A 21,819-nucleotide genomic window follows, 5' to 3' on the forward strand; every position below is an offset into this window, starting at 1 on the left:
TCACAGGGAATGTCTCTGACATAGGGAGTCTAGCGCTTCACTGCGAGCAAGATATTCTGTCAGAAACAAGACGAATTTGCATGTGAAGGTACTTTACCGACTTGCTCGTCGAACTTTGGCCTTGACAAACTTTACAAAAGCCCGTTGATGATTGCATTGGATTAAGGCTAGTCTTCTATATCTACTACAAACGGGTAGCAGGCGTAAATCTTACATGTCAGCACTAAGAACTGGAGAGTTAATATCGATCGTTTGAAAATGTGCGAGAAACAAAATGACATAAAGCACAAGAAGGCGAGGTTTTCAGAGTCTGAAGACGGTGGGAATGACAACAACGGATTGGTCATATCGAAACCCGTAGCAGTGGCTTTATCTTTCCTCTTAGTACTCATCGTGGTTGCTGCTGTTTTAATCACGTATTTCTTGCCGACATGTCCGCTGAATGTCACCCCGAAAAGTTCGTCGTGTGAGAAGGGCTCGGGCTCATCGTCAGATGATGGGTTTCCAATACCCAAAGCACCAGAACCAGAGGAGGAACTACCACCATTTGAAGGTCGCTTACCACTTACACTAGATCCAATCATTTACGAAGTAAAACTTAAACCTTACTTAGACGATCAAGATGGCGACAAGCAGTTCTCATATGAAGGTGAACTTAATTTTACATTTGAATGCGTTGAAGCGACCAATCTCATAATTCTTCATATAGGCAAACTGTTGTACATCGACTCGAGTAAAGTCAGGTTGCGTACAGGGCAATTTAACGAACTCACTATACGGGATACAAGTTATCATGAAGAATATGACTTTGTGATCTTCGAAACAGAATCGTTTTTACAAATTGATGCAACATACACTCTTACTTTGGAATACAACGGGACTTTGCATGACGATCGGTGGGGATTTTATGTGGAGACTTATACAACCAATAATGAAACAAGGTAAGTGTGACTGTTTATGATCAGAATATACCCACTTATATAATAATAACAATGTGTACCGAGGACTCCTCGGTGAAACATAATTGAAGAAAAGATGCCTTTTGGGAAAATGGAATAAATTATTTAGCTGACCCGCGTAAAATAATGCTAGCCTTGGGGGTTATTGATCAAAGAAAGGGATTAAAAAGATGTGATTTAGCAAATCGTAGATTGCCAGGCTCAAGAACGGATCGCTAACACTCCAGAAGACAACACAGTGATACTACTATTTTGCTTGTTGTATAACATGGATTAAAAGAACGTTTTATCTTTGCTCACACAATGTTAAGATGACGTGACATTGTAGGCAATCAAACCTCGGATATATCTATTCACGTGTACTTAGATGTTACTAATAAGAACTCCCGCTGTTAATATTCTATTGGAATTGTTGTTTTATACCAAGCATCATTGTCATACCCAGTTTTTTTTCCATGAAAAGTAAACGGTGATCACATAATCCTTGCCTATACTAGTGATATATCTCGGAAGTATTAGAAATACAACATGGTGGAAAAAAAATCATAAGTATGGCCTGCTAGGAAAAGCCTCGAATCTGAATAAAGCTAATTTGTTACTAGATCCCGTTGTGATTGTCATATTAAACTGCTCTCTCCAGTACCAAGAAATAGGGAAAAGATCTATAAACGTGAGCATTTGTCGGTAATAAGAACCTGGGAGCACTGTCATCATTATACAGAAATCGTTGCTGTCCCCGAGGCACTGAAAAAATTAGAATGAAAGTAACGAATGTGGTCTTGAAATGAAGTGAATCGATATTTATCACTGCCTTTTACGACGTAGGGTTGACGAGTTCGAGAAATTGACAACCACTAAAAATAGAGTCTATGAACCTAAAGGGGAGCACACATCAGAGCAATCTATGGTATCTGATACATTTTATGTCACTCGACAGCCAACATTATGTTTTTAATGACTTAGATCATGTACATTGTATTGAGTTGATAGACATTCGAGTGCTCCTTCTGTATATACGTCCATGACGGCCTCCTGCCTGACGAACCATTTTCAGCATCACCGGCTCCCATGAACGGAATGCGATTTGTATAATTAGGAAGCAAGCTATTTCAGTTTTTTTTTTAAAAAGAAAAAAAAAGAATTAATGTACTATAGCCGTCTAGGGTTGTCAGAGTAGCCTAGAGTAACCTTTAACCTATTTAGTATTAAATTCTATTTCCTATGAAACTACGTACTGTAAATGTAACAGTGCAAAGGCAAATTACGTTTACTTAACAATTTGACAAATTTCAACTTTGATTTTGTTTCACTGAAATGACAATATCAATTAAGGCTACTGTATCTCAAAAATTTTGAGTTTTCACAAAATGTAATTGATCTGGAATCTTAGAATCCCCTTGGGTGTCTTGCTGTGAGGGGGCAAGAACTGAAAAAAATATCACATTACACAAATCGCAAGCAGCGTCAGATTTCAATACAATTGACCATATTTCATTGGTATTTTATTGAGAGAGTGTGGGGGAGAGATGTGGTGTCTTCTTACATCCAGTGAGTATCTACTATCAGGGTTTAGAGCTGTGTTTCTCGTGTTTTCAAAATGTTTCCTTGGAAAGCAATTGCGTTATCCATGCCTATTTTCAGAAGACCATTATAAAATTATGTATTTTCGGTACTATGTGAGATTTAAAAAACGTTTTGAGTTGCCGTAATATAATCAGTTATTTTCTCAATATATTGCAAGACAATTAAAGTTACTGATTATCTCCAAGTTGGCAAAATCTCCATGTGTACCAAGAAGCCCTTGTAGCTAGTTCTATCGCAATCTCAACAAATGCAAACAAATCATTTTAAGACATTTATCGTGTTATTGTTAAGTAAACGTTTAATTTACAGCTTTTCCATTATTACCATATCGCACTATATGGACTCAATGGCATCTACTTAAAAATGATTTATTTAGATTTCAGTGGGGGTTTCACTGAAAACAGATACATAAAGCGCGAAATGGTCTCGAGAATATTGTAAACGGACTCGTGAAAAATCGCATCCGATTTATCACCACAAATCAATGAAGGGGTCGCTACACATCAGTGTACGTCTTGATAAGTGAAGCTGCAGAAGCGTTGGTCAAACTCGACGAGTGAGTTTTACTTTATTTACCAGTCATGTACATGACGTGACACTGTACTATTTAGCATTTCGGATTAGTCAAAAAGTATGTAATATTGCTTTGAAAAGCTAAGAAATTTAAAATCGTCATCATCATCATCATCATCATCATCATCATCATCATCATCATCATCATCATCATCATCATCATCATCATTCAAATTCAAGTTACTGTGGTTACTATAGGGTAGTATCTTTCGCTCATGGGTGGTTTGACTGAGAGAATAGCCCACCCCGGATACTACTGTCAAGGTCTTCCAACAGCGAAAAATAATACTAAGCTACGCTGTGTGGCCCAACCTAGACCAGGCCATTATTTCATACTTTTGTAGTGTAACGACGATATTGCAACTATGTGCCAAACATTGCTAGTATGCTTAGTGATAATTGAATGTCCATTTTAGACCAGACATATTACGTTTCCATTAAATGTAAATCACCGAGTTATATTCAATACTGCTTCATCTATCTATCCTTTAATGGTACACATTAAATGGTTGGCGTGGACACGTAGAGATGTATCAAACGTGCCCGCTTCTGTCGTAAATAATCACCATAATCATCTATCAAACACGAACCTATCTCGTAATGGGCTTGATTATACGACATGCCTGCCGTATGCATGATCTATGAGTATATATTATACTTGTATGTTAAACAACAAACAGAATGAACAGGGTTTACAAGTTACCAATTTCTCATAATTTAAGTATTGAAATCTCCAGATTATCTTCGTACACGACTAAAAGTACACAAACGAGATTTAAATTCCTCCTAATCGATTTTTTTCAACATTTTTTTTATGCTTGTTGTAACTTTGCGACGCGAACTATATAATATAATATGTAACGTAGAGGTTCGATTTTCACCCGTAAGACTCAGAAGGAGAGTATTTTTCAAACTTCGAATAAATGTATTATCTTCCCGGTAGTATGAACCCCTGTTATGTTGCTTGTCAATTGACAGATAAGTCCTCCTAACTGACATACTTTGCCATCATTACGATAATGCAGAAAGGTCTTGAAAAGGTCAAACTGACATTGAAACTACCACTCATGGTTCAACCTACTTCAAAATGCCCGAGAGACATCAGTTTCTGAAACCAGTCCAATTCCTTGCTGTCTTTCACAACAAAACGTTTTATAATCTGCAAGCGTTCAGCATGTATTGCTGTACCAAAGGCTGTGAAAGGGAAAATCGTCATTTCTCTCAAAGTTTCCATCAATATATGAAATGTACGCATCCAGACACATACACATACATACACATACACATACACATACACATACACATACATGTACACATACTACCTGCATGATATGCGGAGAAGGGTTCAAATATGGATTGTATCACCACATTACATTGCCATCCAAAGAACTACCATGAAATATGATCGTGTTTCCAGTTTTAGGAATCAAACCCACTCCTAGGTTAATCAAATAGATTTATTGTTGAAATCAGTGTATGTAACGTTATATTTGATTTTGTGAGTTTGAAAAAAAATGTAATTTGTAAAAATCGACCCAGCGTGTTATATCAGAAAGCATACCATCACTCACAGTGGTTTTTACTGTACAAAAGAGCTCATTTATTTCCAAGAGAATGGCGAATGTTAAATTAGAATGGCTAAAGGTGGCTTCGTCGTTATTTGTTTGATTGAGTGTTTGACTAATTTTTTTTAATTTCTTCTTCTGTCGGTTTCCTGATATCTTTGAATTGTCGTTTGCCTCTTCAGGTACACTGCTGCAACACAATTAGAAACCGTATACGCCAGGAGAGTGTTCCCGTGCCTGGACGAACCAAGCATGAAAGCTAATTTCTCAATAGCAATAACACATCGGAGCAGACGACAAGCCTTTAGCAATATGGAGGACATTAGAATAGAATATCTGGAAGATGATTGGATGACAACCTACTTTGATACTACGGTTGTCATGTCAACGTATCTAGTTGCTATTGTTGTTGCGGATTTTGCATGTTTGGAAAAAGTAACAGATAAAGGCGTAGAGGTAAGAAATGATGACGATGATGGTGATGGTGATATCTGTCTGTCTGTCTGTCTGTCTGTCTGTCTGTCTGTCTGTCTGTCTGTCTCTCTCTCTATCTCTCTCCTATTCACCTCTGTAATCTCTGTTTTGTCTATTGCACAATTAGATTTATCAAATCATGACATCACTTTATCACCTTGCTAGGTTTGTCATAGCGTTCTATTGCTTTCTCACCTACACTCCATTGTCAAATGACACAATGCATGCACATTGCAAAATAAAAGCCATTTAGTCAAAAATAAACTGACTCGTTGGTATATAATGTCAGTTAAACTTTTTTTCTTGTTTTGTTTATATACAAAATTCCAAACATGTACATTTCAGACAGTTAGTGAATATTTATTTCAACACGCCACACGAACGGTGAAATGTGGCGTCATGAATTGAAATGGGAGATCAATCTCCTCGCTGAAATCGTCAAGAAGTAACCCGGAGGAGACCTGTCCTAATTTTCTTTCTGTTATAACCTCAATGTTCTCATTTCATTTTTATCTCGACACTGCACTGTGTGAGAACACTGAGCAAGTTTTGGCTCAACATCACAGTCTATCGAGTCTAATAATAATTACATAATTAAATAATAATCAAGTTAATTTGAATATATTAACCACCCTAAATGTGGAAGTTTGTTATGCCGAATTCAAAAAAGGGGTAGTTTTATGAACACCCGTTGCCATGGTAACCAAGATCACCATAATGTGTAGATTATTTTTTCAACATTTTGACATAAAACATTTTTAAAAATGTCCTTGCTTTTGGCAAGTATGCGTCGGTGCTATCCAATATAACACACATTGCGTACATAGGATAGCTGTTTCCATGGAAACAGAGGCTTAAAAATGTTATTTTGGTAAAATATTTTCTGCTGATAAAATAAAGTTATGAATTTCAAAAATACCTTTTGTTCATTCAATTACAAGTGACGTTGTATAAGCTGTGTGGTTTTAAATGAAAAACATTTTAACTTAAGAAAAAAAAACGTCAATATTACCGACGCTATTTTTTCATTGGTAGTTACAAACTTTAATGTGTTAACACATATTAAGCAATGGTATACACTTTCATCATACTTATGATGGGGATGACCCCCAGTATTTCAAAGTTAAAGAGAGAAATTATTCTAGGTGGTAATGGAAATATATGTTATATAATGTGAAATGTGATATATTTCAAGTTAGGGATGAGCATATCAATCACTTTAAACTTTAAAGTATATGTACATCAGCGTTTTATTCATTTTAAAGACGCCATTTTTACCTCCCGTAAGGGTACGGGAGGTATTAAAAGGGGAATGTTTGTCTGTGTGTGTGTCTGTCTGTCTGTCTGTCTGTCTGTCTGTCTGTCTGTCTGTCTGTGTCATCATTTTCTAAAAATCGGCTGGCTCAATTGTAATGAAATTTGGGATATATAATCTCTACGGTAATAGCTAGACCTGATTTGGTTTTGAGCCAGATCTGTTAATGTTTAATTAGAGAAATTTGCATATTAATGAAATCAACTAATTACGCAACATCTTAAGACTGCATACTTCAATTTCAATATAATTTAGTGTATTCGTTAAACATAACAACATACATTTGTCCTATAAAATTCGTTGATGTATCTTACAGCGTTAAGAATAATTTGCATAATTAATGATTTTCGGTAATTAGGCTATATCTTAAGAATACATACTTCAATTCCAATATAATTCAGTAAACACGTTAACCATAACAATCGCATATGTCCTGTAAAGCTTGTTGGTGTACCTTTCAGTGTTAATGAATAATTTGCATAATTAATGATTCTTGGTAATTAGGCTATATCTTACGACTGCATACTTCAATTTCAATACAATTCAGTACATACATTAACCATAACAAATTGTGTATGTCCTATAAAGTTAGTTGATGTACCTTACAGTGTTAATGAATAATTTGCATAATTAATGATTTTCGGTAATTAGGCTATATCTTAAGACTGCATTAAGCAGTATCATACACTCTTACATACATTAACCTAAGAAAGCACGCTTGTCCAAAAAACAAAGCCTGTTACCATAGGTTTTTTTAAAATTTAATGAGTTATTTGCATAATTAGTGATTCCCTTACGGGAGGCATTCAGTTTAAATCTGGTAAAGATTGAAATGTTCATACTTCAGGTATGACTTATACAACTATTGTACAGACATTCAGTCTATTCATCTTTGTTCATGTCTGTTTATCCCTTTCGACAGTTTCGAGTGTGTTGTACGCCGGAGAAAGTGGAAAATTTGGACTTCTCAATAGAGATTGGCAGTCGTCTGTTGACTTACTTCGAAAACCTGTTTGAAATGCCGTATGGGTTATCTAAAATGGGTGCGTAACATTCAATTTAGTTTGATATCGTTTGCATTGACAGTTCTGTTTTCTGACCTGTATCAGAAGTAGAAAGAAAAGAGCGTGAGATGCTGACAGTAATGCACGATATGGAGCCACGCCAATAACGTTCTAGACATAACGTGACTTTAAATAATCAAACGACAGAGAAAGTTTAATTTTTGACGAAATACATTAGTGTTCGATCCACCCGTTTAAGTCGTCAAAGTGACATCAGCGCTTCGACACTGTACAGATATCATTTCGGTATCTTTAACGTTTATTTCAAATGGTAGCACCCCTTTAATACGTATGATCAATGATACCACAAAATAAGTGTCACGTAGAGAAAGTTACCTTAGGAACAGATTGGTTTCAATTAGGCTTCACAGTTGGGTTTTCTTTCCCATTGCTGAGGTCAGCATCCGGGTCACGTAAACTTTGAACGGTATACCTCTCATAATACAGCGTTGTACTTTTCAAGGCACGTGATGGATGTTTATACAATGGACGGGTACTTATAATTCTTTTTTTATATTGTAGATATGGTGGGAGTTCCGTGGGGTGTTAGTGCAATGGAGAACTGGGGTTTGATCATTTATAGCGAGGATCATCTTTTATACAATGAATCTGCACATAGTCCTGGTACCAAGTTGGAAGTGGCCAAGATTATTGTGCACGAAATTGCTCACCAGGTAAACAATAAATCCAAACTTCACGTTCAATCGGAATCCACTTTCTATCACTATGTTTGTTTAAATTCTTGATGATGATGATGGTGATGATGATAATGATGATGATGATGATGATGATGATATTGATGATGATGATGATGATGATGATGATGATGATGATGATGATGATGACGATGACGATGATGATGATGATGATGATGATGATGATGATGATGATGATGATAGATACATGGTTAAGATGGGTGTATGAAAACGCTCTGATTTGAATGTTGGAGTATTATACATATACCGGAAAGGATTGAATGTCTCCCAGTGTGTATGAGTTATGTCGAAAAAGTCGGCTTTAAGTTGTAGGAATGATTTTAATTACTATATATGCCAGGGTCTTCCGCTTCGAAGATTGAGGTCAATACCTCTGTTTGCTTCGGGTTATAATGTCAAATAGTTAGAATATTTTAAGACATGTTAGTACAACACTTTTTTTTTATTTTTGTTACAGCGTCATCTATGTTGCTAAATTTACCTTGTATAAATAACATCGGTATTAGTAATAGTTCCGTTTTGAGAACATTTGCAGGTTTGATTGACCACAAATCATAATTGTTGACTTTACAGCCGGAAAACTACACAGCAATGTTTATTCGTAATGACATTATCATAATAGGTTCGCAATTTCTTTATTGTCTCGTTTTTGTCTGTAAGTAAACTTGTTCTACTTGTGTTCACAATTTTTGAATTTCAGCAGTACAAGTGCAATATGCGGCACGGTACAGTGCTCTTCCGCTTCTCCCTGTATGTATGTATGTATGTATGTATGTATGTATGTATGTATGTATGTATGTATGTATGTATGTATGTGCGTGCGTGCGTGCGTGCGCGTGTGTGTATTAACGTGACATTGTATACACTAATAGCATTACAGAACGTTTCGCTAAAAAAAAAAAAAAAAAAAAAAAAAACACCTTTCGCTATTGTGTCGACGACACAGTCAAGATCATCAAACAATAGTGAAGGATTTTAAGCTAATGTGTAAATGCCAAAAAAACCCACACGTGATTGTGATGATTACTTAAACAAGGAGCAGTATCCATGAATACCAATTGAAAACACATCACACTTTCCATGATTTACGACACTGCATCGTCGTAAATCATAACCTCTTTTACGGCACCGTCTAAGACGCATTTTGCCCCGGTGTCGCGGAAGAAATAACATCTCTGGTTTGCGAGAATGCGACACAGCTGAGGGACAATCTACTACGAGACTTTAACCTAACTGAAAGAGGAGCGAGACGCAATGATATTTGTTCATCGGAGGATTTATAATTTCAGCCATAGGTTCACTTGGTTTTTTTTACCCGAGAATGTGACTTCAGTGAAATATATCATTAAGATAGTACATATCGTTGAATGAACACACACAATGCAACAATCTTGAATGTGCCATAGAAACGTGCCTGTAAACACAACGAATGACTGAAATCGATGAGGTACTTTGCACCAAAATACCACATAATTCATTGTTTAAATCATTGTTACGTGTTTACAAACACTGTGCTGTTTGATTGTTGTAAAGGTCACGCACTGTCAATAACAAGGTCTATTTTCTTTTTTTATGATTCCTTAGTGGTTTGGTAACATTGTCACTTGTTCTTGGTGGTCCGATTTATGGTTAAATGAGGGTCTTGCTCGTTACTTCGAGGGCATTGGTATGGAATTCCTTGACAAGGAATGGCAGGTAGGCGTGTTGCTACTGAAACGTTTTCAAAAGCCCACCATAAATGTACCTAATCCTCATTCGTATGACCTCTTTAAATTAATGAATGCCACGACATAGGAAATTACAGGTGTGTGTGTAGATTTCACACAAAAATGATATACTTTGCAGGAAAATTGCAGTAACTTCAAACGTTGTCATGCAAGTACGCAAACAAGAAAAACAATCGAAAGGATTTGATGGTCTAATAGTTTGACTCGTATAATCTGCAAACTATATATACAGCCTGTATAAATGGATGCACTTTACTTGGTATTGATGTGTGTATTTGTTTGATGGCTCGTTTGTATTTTGTAACTAACATTAAACCTGGGCTTCATGTGTTTAAGGTTGGTAAGTCAATCTGCCCTGTCTAACTACTCTCAAAATCTATTGTAGCTGTTTAAATGCACAATTATATGTATGTGTATCTTGTTGTGTATCTGTTATATATGATTGTATTATTTTTGTATTTTGTGAATAGTTGTACTGCTGACAGTTTCCCAATTTCCCCTTGTGGGATCAATAAAGCATTTATTAAAATCACACACCATCTGCCCATTATGGACGTGATTTACAGCACTTAGATATATAAAGACGAAACATTTCAAAAGATTATTCAGCGATTTCCTCCCAAAGGGCATGCGTCGGTACACATACACTTATTATGATGTATGGACATTTTACTGCTAGTGTTGTGAATGTACAAAGCGTGCAAGTGACAACCCGTTCCTTTCTCACGACAAGCTAAGATCGGTGAATCTTTATTGTTGAAGACTCACTTATACCCCGAGGGTGTCATCCATTCATTCAAATTTAAACTCGACTTTTAATAACGTGCTATTAAGTACTATTCAAAATTATACTCAACAATTACTTTGCGCCAACAGAACAAGTTCAGGGGGAAAATGCAAGGTCATAGCGAGTACAAAACAAGAGATACATGTAAACACTGCAACGATGCATTTTCATGTCAATGCCTTGTTTGTCACGTGCTGTTTTTTTATTGTATTGAAGTCTTATTTGATCTTAAAATAAACCCTACACAAACAGCAAACCGATTGCACAACATTAGACTTTTTCTAAGAAATTGTTCTTTTGTCTTCCGTGAATTCGATTGCGTAATCCGGATTATGAAAGAAACCATCATCCGCTATATAATGATAAGCAAGCAAACAGTCAACCAACGGAAATATTCAGTTGATAATTGCGATCTGCTATGATCACCCAACCAGGTCGCCATTCGAATTCTACATCACAGATTGAAAGATTCGCCGTTGTTGGCGCTCATGTTAAACCGTAGTTTGCAGTGCAGGTTTACATGTATCTCTTGTTAGACAGTGATGAATCTTTAATCACTTTATTTTGCATCACACAGATTTGTAACTTTCCAACAGGTATACATGTACATGTAGGTAGTTGAAGCTTTTGTTACACTGGCCATCGATACACTACTTCTTTGTACGCTTTTTTGACAATATACAATGTGCGCATGCACTCTAGAAAAGTAGATAACGGACTTGTTTACATGCGTCAGTTAAGTAAAAACGTGATGCTGATTAATATAGTCTATAAATTCTAAATGCACTCACTGACTTATTTTTGCTTATTTCTCGTATTTGCCAAGACAATGAGACACGTGTCTGTACCTATATTTAGAGGTATAAAGCTTTCAGGCTGGACATGTACACTAAAGCGTTGACCTTTATCTTTAAGGTCAAATAGTAAATTGTTCAATAACTTTGGAAGTTTTATACGGAGAGACTGTATTCAAATTTGTGCAATCACATTTTAGAGGTACGCTTACTCTATATTCAGGCAGACTTTTGACCTTCAACTTCAATTTAAATTTGTACAACAACTTTGCCATACAACAAACCGTGCAGTTGGGGACTACTATGTGTTCTATGAATGTTTATGACATTGGGAAAAAACACTCACCGCTATCATGGTGCATAACTTAACCATTACAGTATATGGACCAATTGTATGTTCTTGACGTCTACGAGGCCATGTATAAAGATTCCAAGTCGCGTACTTCGCACCCTGTCATCATGCCTGAGGTAGGATGGCCGGCTGAAAACGAAGGAATGTTCGACAGTGCCATAACCTACAGCAAGGTAGGGTTCATTTATTTGATCAGATTGTTATCATCTAATTTGGTTTTCATCTATCGGCTAGTATACATACATTGGATACTAGCCGATACTAAAGCGATGAGTCAACTTTGGTCTCAGTGAACTGGAATCATATATATATGTGAAGATTTATTATGTTTTGACTGTGTTATATGTTCCATAAAGATGATACAATAAATGTTGAGTGTGATTTATTCCCAATGTTTACATCATTAGCTGTTATCAGCTAGTTCATTAAGTGTACACACCAGGTGTTAATTGCTCAGCCATGCGTCGATCGCTTTTAATGTAAACATTCGCCGTCTAGCTATTAGTGGCAAGAAGGTCCTTCTAGTTCAATTGGCGAATGTTTACATCATCATAAGGGATCGAAGCGTGGCTGAGTAAGTAACACCTTATGTGTACACTTAGTAAACTAGCTGATAACAGCTAAATGTAAACATTGGGAATAAATTACACTCAACATACATTGTATCATCTTTTATTGAACATAAAAGTAGTAAATCTACATGTGTATAAGATATATGACTCCGGTTCCCTTTGCTTTGGTGGTGTACCATAACACGAAACTACTTTTGTTTTCAACTTGCTACCTTACCCTTGACAACCCCATCAACACACACACACACACACACACACACACACACACACACACACACACACACACACACACACACACACATAACACTAGACTGTCGACAGTCGCTCATACCTTTTTTGCTACGTTTTATCTACGCAACGTCTATATGCATCACGTCTATGCTTGAACCTACCAATTTTCTTGCAGGGTGGTTGCCTTGCACGGATGATGGAAAGCTTTCTTGGAACTGATGTCTTCTTTCAAGGTTTGAGAAGCTATCTCCGAAAGCACAAATACGCAAGCACCAAAACAATTGATTTTTTCAATGCCATGACCGAGGTAAGTTTGATATGAACATGTTGCAAGACATATTTTTGGCATTATTTTAATAATTCTCTCTCTCTCTCTCTCTCTCTCTCTCTCTCTCTCTCTCTCTCTCTCTCTCTCTCTCTCTCTCTCTCTCTCTCTCTCTCTCTCTCTCTCTCTCTCTCTCTCTCTCTCTCTCTCTCTCTCTCCAGACATTTTCGTTGCCCAAATTTTGATATTGTTTTTTTTTGTAGCAAGCAGGTGCGACATATTCAGATAAAAGTGTTACGGAATTGATGGATCCATGGTTACGACAAGCTGGCTATCCCATTGTTACCTTAACCCGACGTGGTAACAAAGTCCATGCAGATCAATATATATTTCTTCAGTATAAAAAAGACAAACCAGACGATAAGCATCCTCATATGGGGTTAGTATAATGTAGTGCTTTTATTTCACTCTTTGTCATGAGGCGACACTGTTGGAAAACACACAAACTTATGGTGTATGTGTATGGCTGAATAATTAATGCAAAACCATATTTGTCTTGAGGAGGAGTTGATATGCCCCAATGACTATTCCCAATAATATTGAGAAATGATCACTATGAAGTCTAGTTATCTGTGAAATGTAGACCGTTGTCTTACAGACTTACATGCTCTTGTTGTCTAAATCCCATGTCCTTGAGAAAGTCTACTGGCCTTTCAGTCGAAGTAGGGCATAATGTAGTCAAAATATGGAATCTACTAGCTGAAATTATGAATAATTATGAATATGTCATCGGTAATATATACAACATTTCATGTCAAAAGTTGTGGAACAATCGTGAAATCTTTGCGTTTGCAGCTTACAATTTTTTTTGGTACAATTTGTGAAAATGTTGTGATGTTAATATACAGGATAAGTCTGGTCAGGTTTATTTTCTCTTTAGTACAATTCATAACTGCTATCAGCTTAAACATAATTGTGATTTTGAGTGATGCAATTAGGCCTTGCTTGGTAACTCATTCAACTAGTCTAGCTGCTAGACCTCGGATGTTCTTCCGATACAATACGACACACGACCGAACATCGCTATCGATGATGGAACATCCAAGCCCTCACTGCGAACTTCGTTCGCCTTATCGTATCGGAAGAAAGCCCGAACGTCTAGCAGCAAGACTACTCATTCAACAAGTTTGAAATCTTGCAAAGAAACCCTAACTGCACTGCGGCATGTGTTCGTCAATTTTTAGGGATTTCCTGCAAGGGTTTATGGGAAAATCTTATGTTATGACATGCATTTACCACAATTTCAAAAATGTTTAGCACAGAGAGACTGTGGTAGGTGTGTTGTCATCAGCTCATGTTGATCAACGAATTCACTAATCGAACTATTCGTCGTGTGCCAGTGTTCCTCGGTGTTAGAAATGTCAATGTAGAAGCATATACCCTTACACGAAAGGTCTATGGTAGAACCACCCAGATGTTACAAATTTGTCATTTCTATCAAGACTGAGCCTTTTATAAACACATTGATTATAAAGTGAGGTCATCAATCCACACCAACAATATTCTGTTCAATGAGTTTGTCCACAGCCTAATGAGAACCGTTACCTTTCTCTCCCAGGTATAAGTGGCATGTTCCTGTGTTATACACTTACGAAGGGGAACACGATTTTGATACGGGTCACTTAGAGTGGATGCATATGGGGCCAGGTAGGTAGATTTACCGTGAATTGCTGACATAAGACCGTGGACGAACAGAACCTGTTACAAACAGGGAAAGTAAACCAATGAATTAGATTGATAACAGCACAATATATTGGAAGTACGGAGATTTGTATTACATTTCATCATTTGATAGGAACAGTTTTATGGCCAATTTACATAAATGATAATTCAAGTTCACAAACTAAATTTCAAGTTCCCCTGACAATTCATGTACACATAAAGAGGTCATAAAACTAATCTTATCAAAGCATGATGTGTAATACAAGTCTCTGCTGTTCCAACATGCTATTTAAAGCCAAGTGTTAATCCAATTAATTTGTTTACTTTCCCTGTTTGTAACAGGTTCAGTTTGTCCACATTGACTCTGATGTCAGCAGTTGTAAATTATCCCTAGTAATTGTACTACAGCAGTTGAATAACAATGAACGTCTGCACTATATAAGAAAGACACCATATGTTCAAAATAACCGTATTGTACTACTTTAACCACCTCCACTGATGCATGTGTTTCTCTGAGCGAGTGAAAACTTATTTTTTAAATTTGGTTGAACGGGCATAATGACCATATACAAAACAAAGAATTACATGATGTACACATTGACAGGTAGAAAAATAAGATACAAGCATACATGAATATATTTTTAAAAGGAAAGACATAAAGGGGGATTGTTTGAAATCAAAGAAAACGAAATATCATACATCCTTCCGGCGCATGCTATATCGGGGAGTGTATTTTTTTTTAAATATCAATATTACTGTACAGGTAGTAAAAAATCACTGAAACATTGCGAGTATTGAGACGACATTGTCTGTAAAAAAAAAGGTTAGTGAAAAGAAAGTACTCCCCTGGAATATTACAATCACGGTACGAGAAAGTTATGTACAAATACATAGTGATCACCGCCTGGAACTCTCGAGTAGAATTCAGTTTACAAGATATGTCCTTTAATTATTTCAGCGGAGTTTCAACTACCGTCTGACGTAAAACAAGAGCACTGGCTATTGGCTAATATCAATCAACGGGGTTTCTATCGCGTGAACTATGACATGGAGAACTGGGAAAAATTGGCAGAGCAATTGAAAACCAACCACACTGTAAGTTAATATAGTAATCATACGATATAAGTCTTGCATTTACTTCATGCTGTACGTCACTTTTATAGTACTATACAACTAACTTCTATCACGTTTGCTAGTAGGGTATGGCAGGATTCTGGTTTTAAATCACGAGATGAGATCATGATTAAACACATTTGTTAAAAGTTAAATAGTCTTTCGACGAAGAGTTTTTGTGACCTTTATTTAAAATAGTCATTTTTTTTGATCTTCTAACACCGTAGAGCATGTTCAAGTTATACAAATACTTTGTAATTTCACCTTGACTATATGCCTTTGTTTATTACACAACCACTGTTGCGTCTGTTCTCTTTCAAGGTGATACCTGTACGGAACCGAGGTGCACTTCTCAGCGACGCGATGTTCCTTAACAAGGCGCAACAACTAAACGGTGTAGTTGTTTTAAAGCTTATGGAGTATTTAAAGAATGAAACAGAATTTTATCCTTGGTATTGCGTGTCAACAACTGCCACGTATTTATGGGATATGCTGGCCCATACATCGACGTATTGGTATCTACAGGTAAACACCCCCTAGTGTTCATCTTTGGAGTTTGAGTCTTGTTATGTATGTATACTGTTAGCGCTGCAGTAAGAGTCACCACATTGGCTGCTTCTGCCAAGCCATCAACTCTCCATGAACCCATTCAATGAAAGGCGTAACAAGTATTGATTGATCTCAGAAATCTTAAAATGATCAATGACTTGGTTGGGTACGAAATGGGTATTTACACTTTATTCTCTTTTTTGGATATATTTCAGAAATTTATGCAAGATATAATACGACCGATCTATAATAGACTTGGTTGGGATTTCAGATCAGGTGATCACATTGATTAGTAAGTACATATATGTATACTCGACGCATGCTTCTTTCCAATCGCGTGCGTGCGTGCGTGCGTGTGTGTGTGTATGTATGTATGTATGTATGTATGTATGTATGTATGTATGTATGTATGTATGTATGTGTGTATGTATGTATGTATGTATGTATGTATGTATGTATGTATGTATGTATGTATGTATGTATTCTATGTATGTATGTATGTATGTATGTATGTATGTATGTATGTATGTATGTATGTATGTATGTATAAATTAGAATTGTAATAAAACTTATTTATCATAATATTGATGGTTGGAAATAAAACAAAATAATTGAAAATTACTTTGTGACATTGTGAACCTTTAAACCATGCACACACGCCTGAAACAGTCCTGAATTTAAGCCATTCACACAATCCTGAAACAGTCCTGAATTTAAGCCATTCACACAATCCTGAAACAGTCCTGAATTTAAGCCATTCACACAATCCTGAACTAGTCCTGAATTTAAGCCATTCACACAATCCTGAAACAGTCCTGAATTTAAGCCATTCACACAATCCTGAAACAGTCCTGAATTTAAGCCATTCACACAATCCTGAAACAGTCCTGAATTTCTGCCATGCACAATCCTAAATCAGTCCTGAAATTCACCAATGAACATAGTCCTGAATTTTCAGTCATGCGCGCAGTCCTGAATTTCAGTACTGCATCAGTCCTGCTGCAGTCATGCAGCAGCCCTGCACTGCCACAGGACTGCAGAAAGTTGGCTGTGTATGTATGTATGTATGTATGTATGTATGTATGTATGTATGTATGTATGTATGTATGTATGTATGTATGTATGTATGTATGTATGTATGTATGTGTGTGTATGTATGTATGTATGTATGTATGTATGTATGTATGTATGTATGTATGTATGTATGTATGTATGTATGGTTGTATGTATGTATGTATGTATGTATGTATGTATGTATGGTTGCATGTATGTATGTATGTATGTATGTATGTATGTATGTATGTATGTATGTACGGTATGTCAGGTACGGGCAAATTTGTTGGTTATCACCACCACCACCACCACCACCATCATCATTACCATTATGCTTTGTTCACTTTTAATTCCTTGAAATACTCTGACAAAGTCAAAGCATTGATCAACATACTATCAAAAATTTCATTATCTTAAACTTCCATCATTAAACTGGGAAATTCTGGTGTGTGTTTTTTTCAGCTATACCCGAGAACATGCAGTTTTTGAAATTGCATGTCACTTTGGTCTTCCCGAGTGTGTACAAAAAGCAACCAGTCTCTTCCGACAGTGGATGAAGGATCCGGACAATAATAGGCAAGTTGTATTTACATTGTAATATAGATTGAGATTTCGCTGTTATCATATATCGCCCATGTGAGTCAAATAATGTGCACGTATAAAAACCTTACTTGATCAAATTCAAACCATGTGCTGACGATCGAAGGCGATTCAAAAACTCGTTTATTCTACTCGATTTTGCTTAGTTTAAATTTGTATATCAGTGCATATAAAATTTATTTATGTATAAAATACACCGTAGGTGGCAGTGTTTATTTTGCACATATACATACACATACACAGTATACACGTAATTATATACATATATTTATATGATTACTTATATAATTACGGCATTTGAAAATGATGTAATCATTTGCACTACAACGCCAAGATGGCACAATTTAAAAAAATGATAGTACATATTGCTTCGGTAACAACAAAAATGGATTTGCATGTGGATAAACATTTTTTTAAATCATGTGAAACTTTACAATTGTGCCACAGCTATTTTTCCTCCAGAATTGATGACAAATTGAAGTATACTCTTTTCTGTGCGGCTGTAAAATACGGCGACTCTGAGATGTGGGATTACGCGTTTGAGATATCCAAAATTTACGAAAGCGAAAAATGGATCATTTGGAGCGCCCTCGGATGTAGTCGAGATCAGTTCACACTACAAAGGTAAACTGCATTATCCTATTATTATATCTATCTTTCCCTCACATTATTTTTAGAAGCACGCTTACATTCCTAAAATACACCTTAAGACAATTCACGGACAATGTGGGGGAGAGGATTGGATAGCGAGAGAGACACATACACAACAGACAGACAGAGTCAGTCATGTCGACTGACGCAGACATTGACAAACAGACAGACATACAGACAGACAGACAGACAGACAGACAGACAGACAGACACACACACACACACACACACACACACAAAGACAGGTAGGTAGGTAGGTAGGTAGGTAGACATACACTGAGGCAGACAGACAGATAGATAGACAGACAGGCAGACAGACTGACTGACTGACTGACTGACTGACTGACTGACTGACAGAGTGTTTTACGCTTTATTTGGACATGACGTGTTGTAGTTACCCATATGGCGAAGTCGCCGACGTATGGTATGGACTCTTGTCCTCGATTTCACACATATTTTTACACAGTGATGTGAAAAATAGAAGATCACATTAAGTGCTACTTTTACATAATAATATCTGTCTAATCTTTGTTACTTTCTCACATTGATATCTAAATAACACAGGTATCTAGAACATGGTATGGAGACTGGCGATATTCAAGTAACAACTGTAACTACTTTTATCAGGAGGGCATCGAGTGCTGCTGGACTGTCATTAGCTTGGAACTTTTTGTTTGATAACTTTGACGTATTGTACGAAAGGTAATTTTCTAACCACAGTGAAATCAGCAATTTCCCCTGACCGTGTATTGAGTACATGTACTACTATATCGTTGTTATGATCGATTTCCATGCTTAATATTACCAGTAGCGTTGATGACTTGAAACAATATAATCATATTGGACAGGGCAATTTACGGGTATATTTATTCCTAGTTGTTTTCTGCCTGGATGAAATCGTTTACACTTCATGAGGGTGTACAGATATGACAATTTTGATAGAAGCACTCTGTCATGTTTCATCCTCGTCACCTTTTCTATTGTACGTTTTCAGTCATGCGGGTTGTTTCCATGCGACGAGCCCTAGCCAAATCTGTCGCCCCAAATCTAAAGTTTGGACTGGTGGATTTGGATTGGGATGGTGGATTGGATATAGGGTGACCAGGTTTGTGGTCAGGGAGGCAGAGAGAAAAACTAGTACTCATGAATGAGGTGTTTAATCTAACACCTGATCTATCAGAAATGTCAAAGCCACCTTATACATGTAATGTATTGTATTGGATATAATTTCAGGTACAATACCACAGCATATCGTTACATTTGGTATAGGTTTGACGAAAAACTCAATACTCCCCAGCACTTAGCCAAGGTAAGACGACATTGTCTACTCCGTTTCCTTTATTGCCATCATTGAATTTATCCACATTTTCATGAGATCCAAGTAACATTGGTGTATGGAATTAATATAGAAGTTTAATCCGAAGAGACACAATCATGCACATATAGGGTTCGGTGACTGTAAAACATGTAAATTGACACGACAGTTTTGGTGGGTTTTTTCTTGTTTTTGTCGGTTTTGTCATTATAGTGTTTCTAAACTGTATAAAACATTCAATTGGTCAAAGTAAACATCACAGAAGGAGTGCAGTCAGTCCAAGTCCTCCGAAATTAAAGTATCATTTTATGACAATTCAAGATATTGATGGTGCTGAAAGTGATGAGCCAGGTTGGGGGGGGGGGGGGGTTTAATTACAATATACAAAAGCGACCTGATGTTATACTTTGTATATAAACTGTAAGGGCTGGTCTCCATTGCTGCATAGATACATCACATAGATATTTTTTCACTAATGCCATGTACACGATAGCTTATGACGTTTAATTAGATTTTATTCCCAATATTTTTCTTTATTCAGCCAAGGAAAAATACGAGAGAGACCCGGGGGGGGGGGGTCTTTGTAACCACACGAGTCGCTAGACGAGTAGTGACAACCCTTATAGGTCACAAGTATTTGAATGAAGAAAAATATTAGAGTATAATATAATCATACCATCGCCAGTAATATCAAAGAAAAATCTGGGAAAGTAATGGCAATTTTGAATGGATTGACTCATATTTCGAACACAGCAGAACCAGTGACGTAGACACGCGTTGTCGTGACATAGAACGACCAGAGTCTAAAGTATATGTATTCCATTTATTTTGTTCAATTTGGCTCGTGGATGGTATAACACTGATTACTGCGATATAAGGAGTTGTGTGCTACATGGCATTTTCATTAGTTTGCTGAAATGCAAAAGTTATCTCTTTTTTATGCCTCGTGTAATCTATACATTTGTAACTACATTTGATAGGGTTCTGATCATTGCATAGTTTGCATTCATCAAACATCGCACATTTATTTGCTATTTTACAGTTGGAATCTTTTGCTCGAGCGCATACTGATATGCCTGGCGAAATAGCATATGAATATTACAAAGCTGCTGAGATAGTGAAAAACAACATAGAATGGATGGAGGGAAACCACCAAGAGATCCACGATTGGTTGAAAGAAGTCACTGGTCAAAAGTTGGATGGAAATCCCAGTTCTTATATCTGATGAGCCAGGACTCGCAATAGAAACAAATGACGGGTTCAATGCATTGTGAACTTAACTGATTGGTGTTTTCTATATACAGTATGTGCACTGAGTACACACCAGGACACCATCACATACAGAAGTATTGGTCAAGCAATGCTCATTGTCGTTTAGTGAAACAGTATAGTTTAATTAACTCTACTATAAACACCCAGGAGGCAGAGACCAAGTAAAAAAACCCAGTATTGGCACTCCAATTTTTAGGATCCAACATAGCACTGCGGATCGATACAGGCCATTCTTAATAATCTGTATAGATCTTTGAGATTGTGGTATCCCGGCGTTTATTAAAACTAGGACCAAAATAGAATATAGTGTTCTTAGCTTAAAAAACTACAACATAACGAAGTGACTTGTGAACCGTTATTCCGATCATAGGCGACTGTAAATGGCCGATATGCGCTGAGGGCATGACTGAAATTAATATTTCACATTGAATTTCACCTTCAATGGTCATACCAAAGAACAAGACTTCCAAGGTCCTTGTCTATAACCAAATACACCTATCTTAGTATCCTGGTTCTGGTACTAGGGAATTAACTGAACTAGGGGCGGCGTTCTTAGACAGTAGTGG

At 36.7% G+C, this 21,819-nt stretch overlaps 1 protein-coding gene across 1 annotated transcript; it reads left to right on the forward strand.

The window, feature by feature from the left end:
* The first annotated feature begins 258 nt into the window (after positions 1-258).
* On the forward strand, positions 259-21,260 carry LOC144447860 (aminopeptidase N-like). The gene is made up of 17 exons (XM_078138003.1): positions 259-941; positions 4,864-5,137; positions 7,393-7,513; positions 8,057-8,208; positions 9,835-9,945; positions 11,937-12,083; positions 12,889-13,024; positions 13,249-13,417; positions 14,597-14,685; positions 15,659-15,795; positions 16,135-16,338; positions 16,578-16,654; positions 17,878-17,991; positions 18,478-18,639; positions 19,231-19,368; positions 19,900-19,975; positions 21,024-21,260. The coding sequence occupies exons 1-17, from the start codon at positions 259-261 to the stop codon at positions 21,204-21,206; spliced, it is 2,973 nt and encodes a 990-aa protein (XP_077994129.1). The 3' UTR covers positions 21,207-21,260.
* Positions 21,261-21,819: the final 559 nt, after the last annotated feature.

This window comes from Glandiceps talaboti, chromosome 1, assembly GCF_964340395.1.
Source record: "Glandiceps talaboti chromosome 1, keGlaTala1.1, whole genome shotgun sequence".
NCBI classification, from domain to species: domain Eukaryota; kingdom Metazoa; phylum Hemichordata; class Enteropneusta; family Spengelidae; genus Glandiceps; species Glandiceps talaboti.

Excerpts from the sequence above, each read along its gene's own strand:
- LOC144447860 (XM_078138003.1), top strand. The coding sequence starts at position 259 with ATGTGCGAGAAACAAAATGACATAAAGCACAAGAAGGCGAGGTTTTCA. Across the intron at positions 15,796-16,134 it reads AATTGAAAACCAACCACACT|GTGATACCTGTACGGAACCG; the intron begins GTAAGTTAATAT and ends TTCTCTTTCAAG. Across the intron at positions 16,655-17,877 it reads TCAGGTGATCACATTGATTA|CTATACCCGAGAACATGCAG; the intron begins GTAAGTACATAT and ends TGTTTTTTTCAG.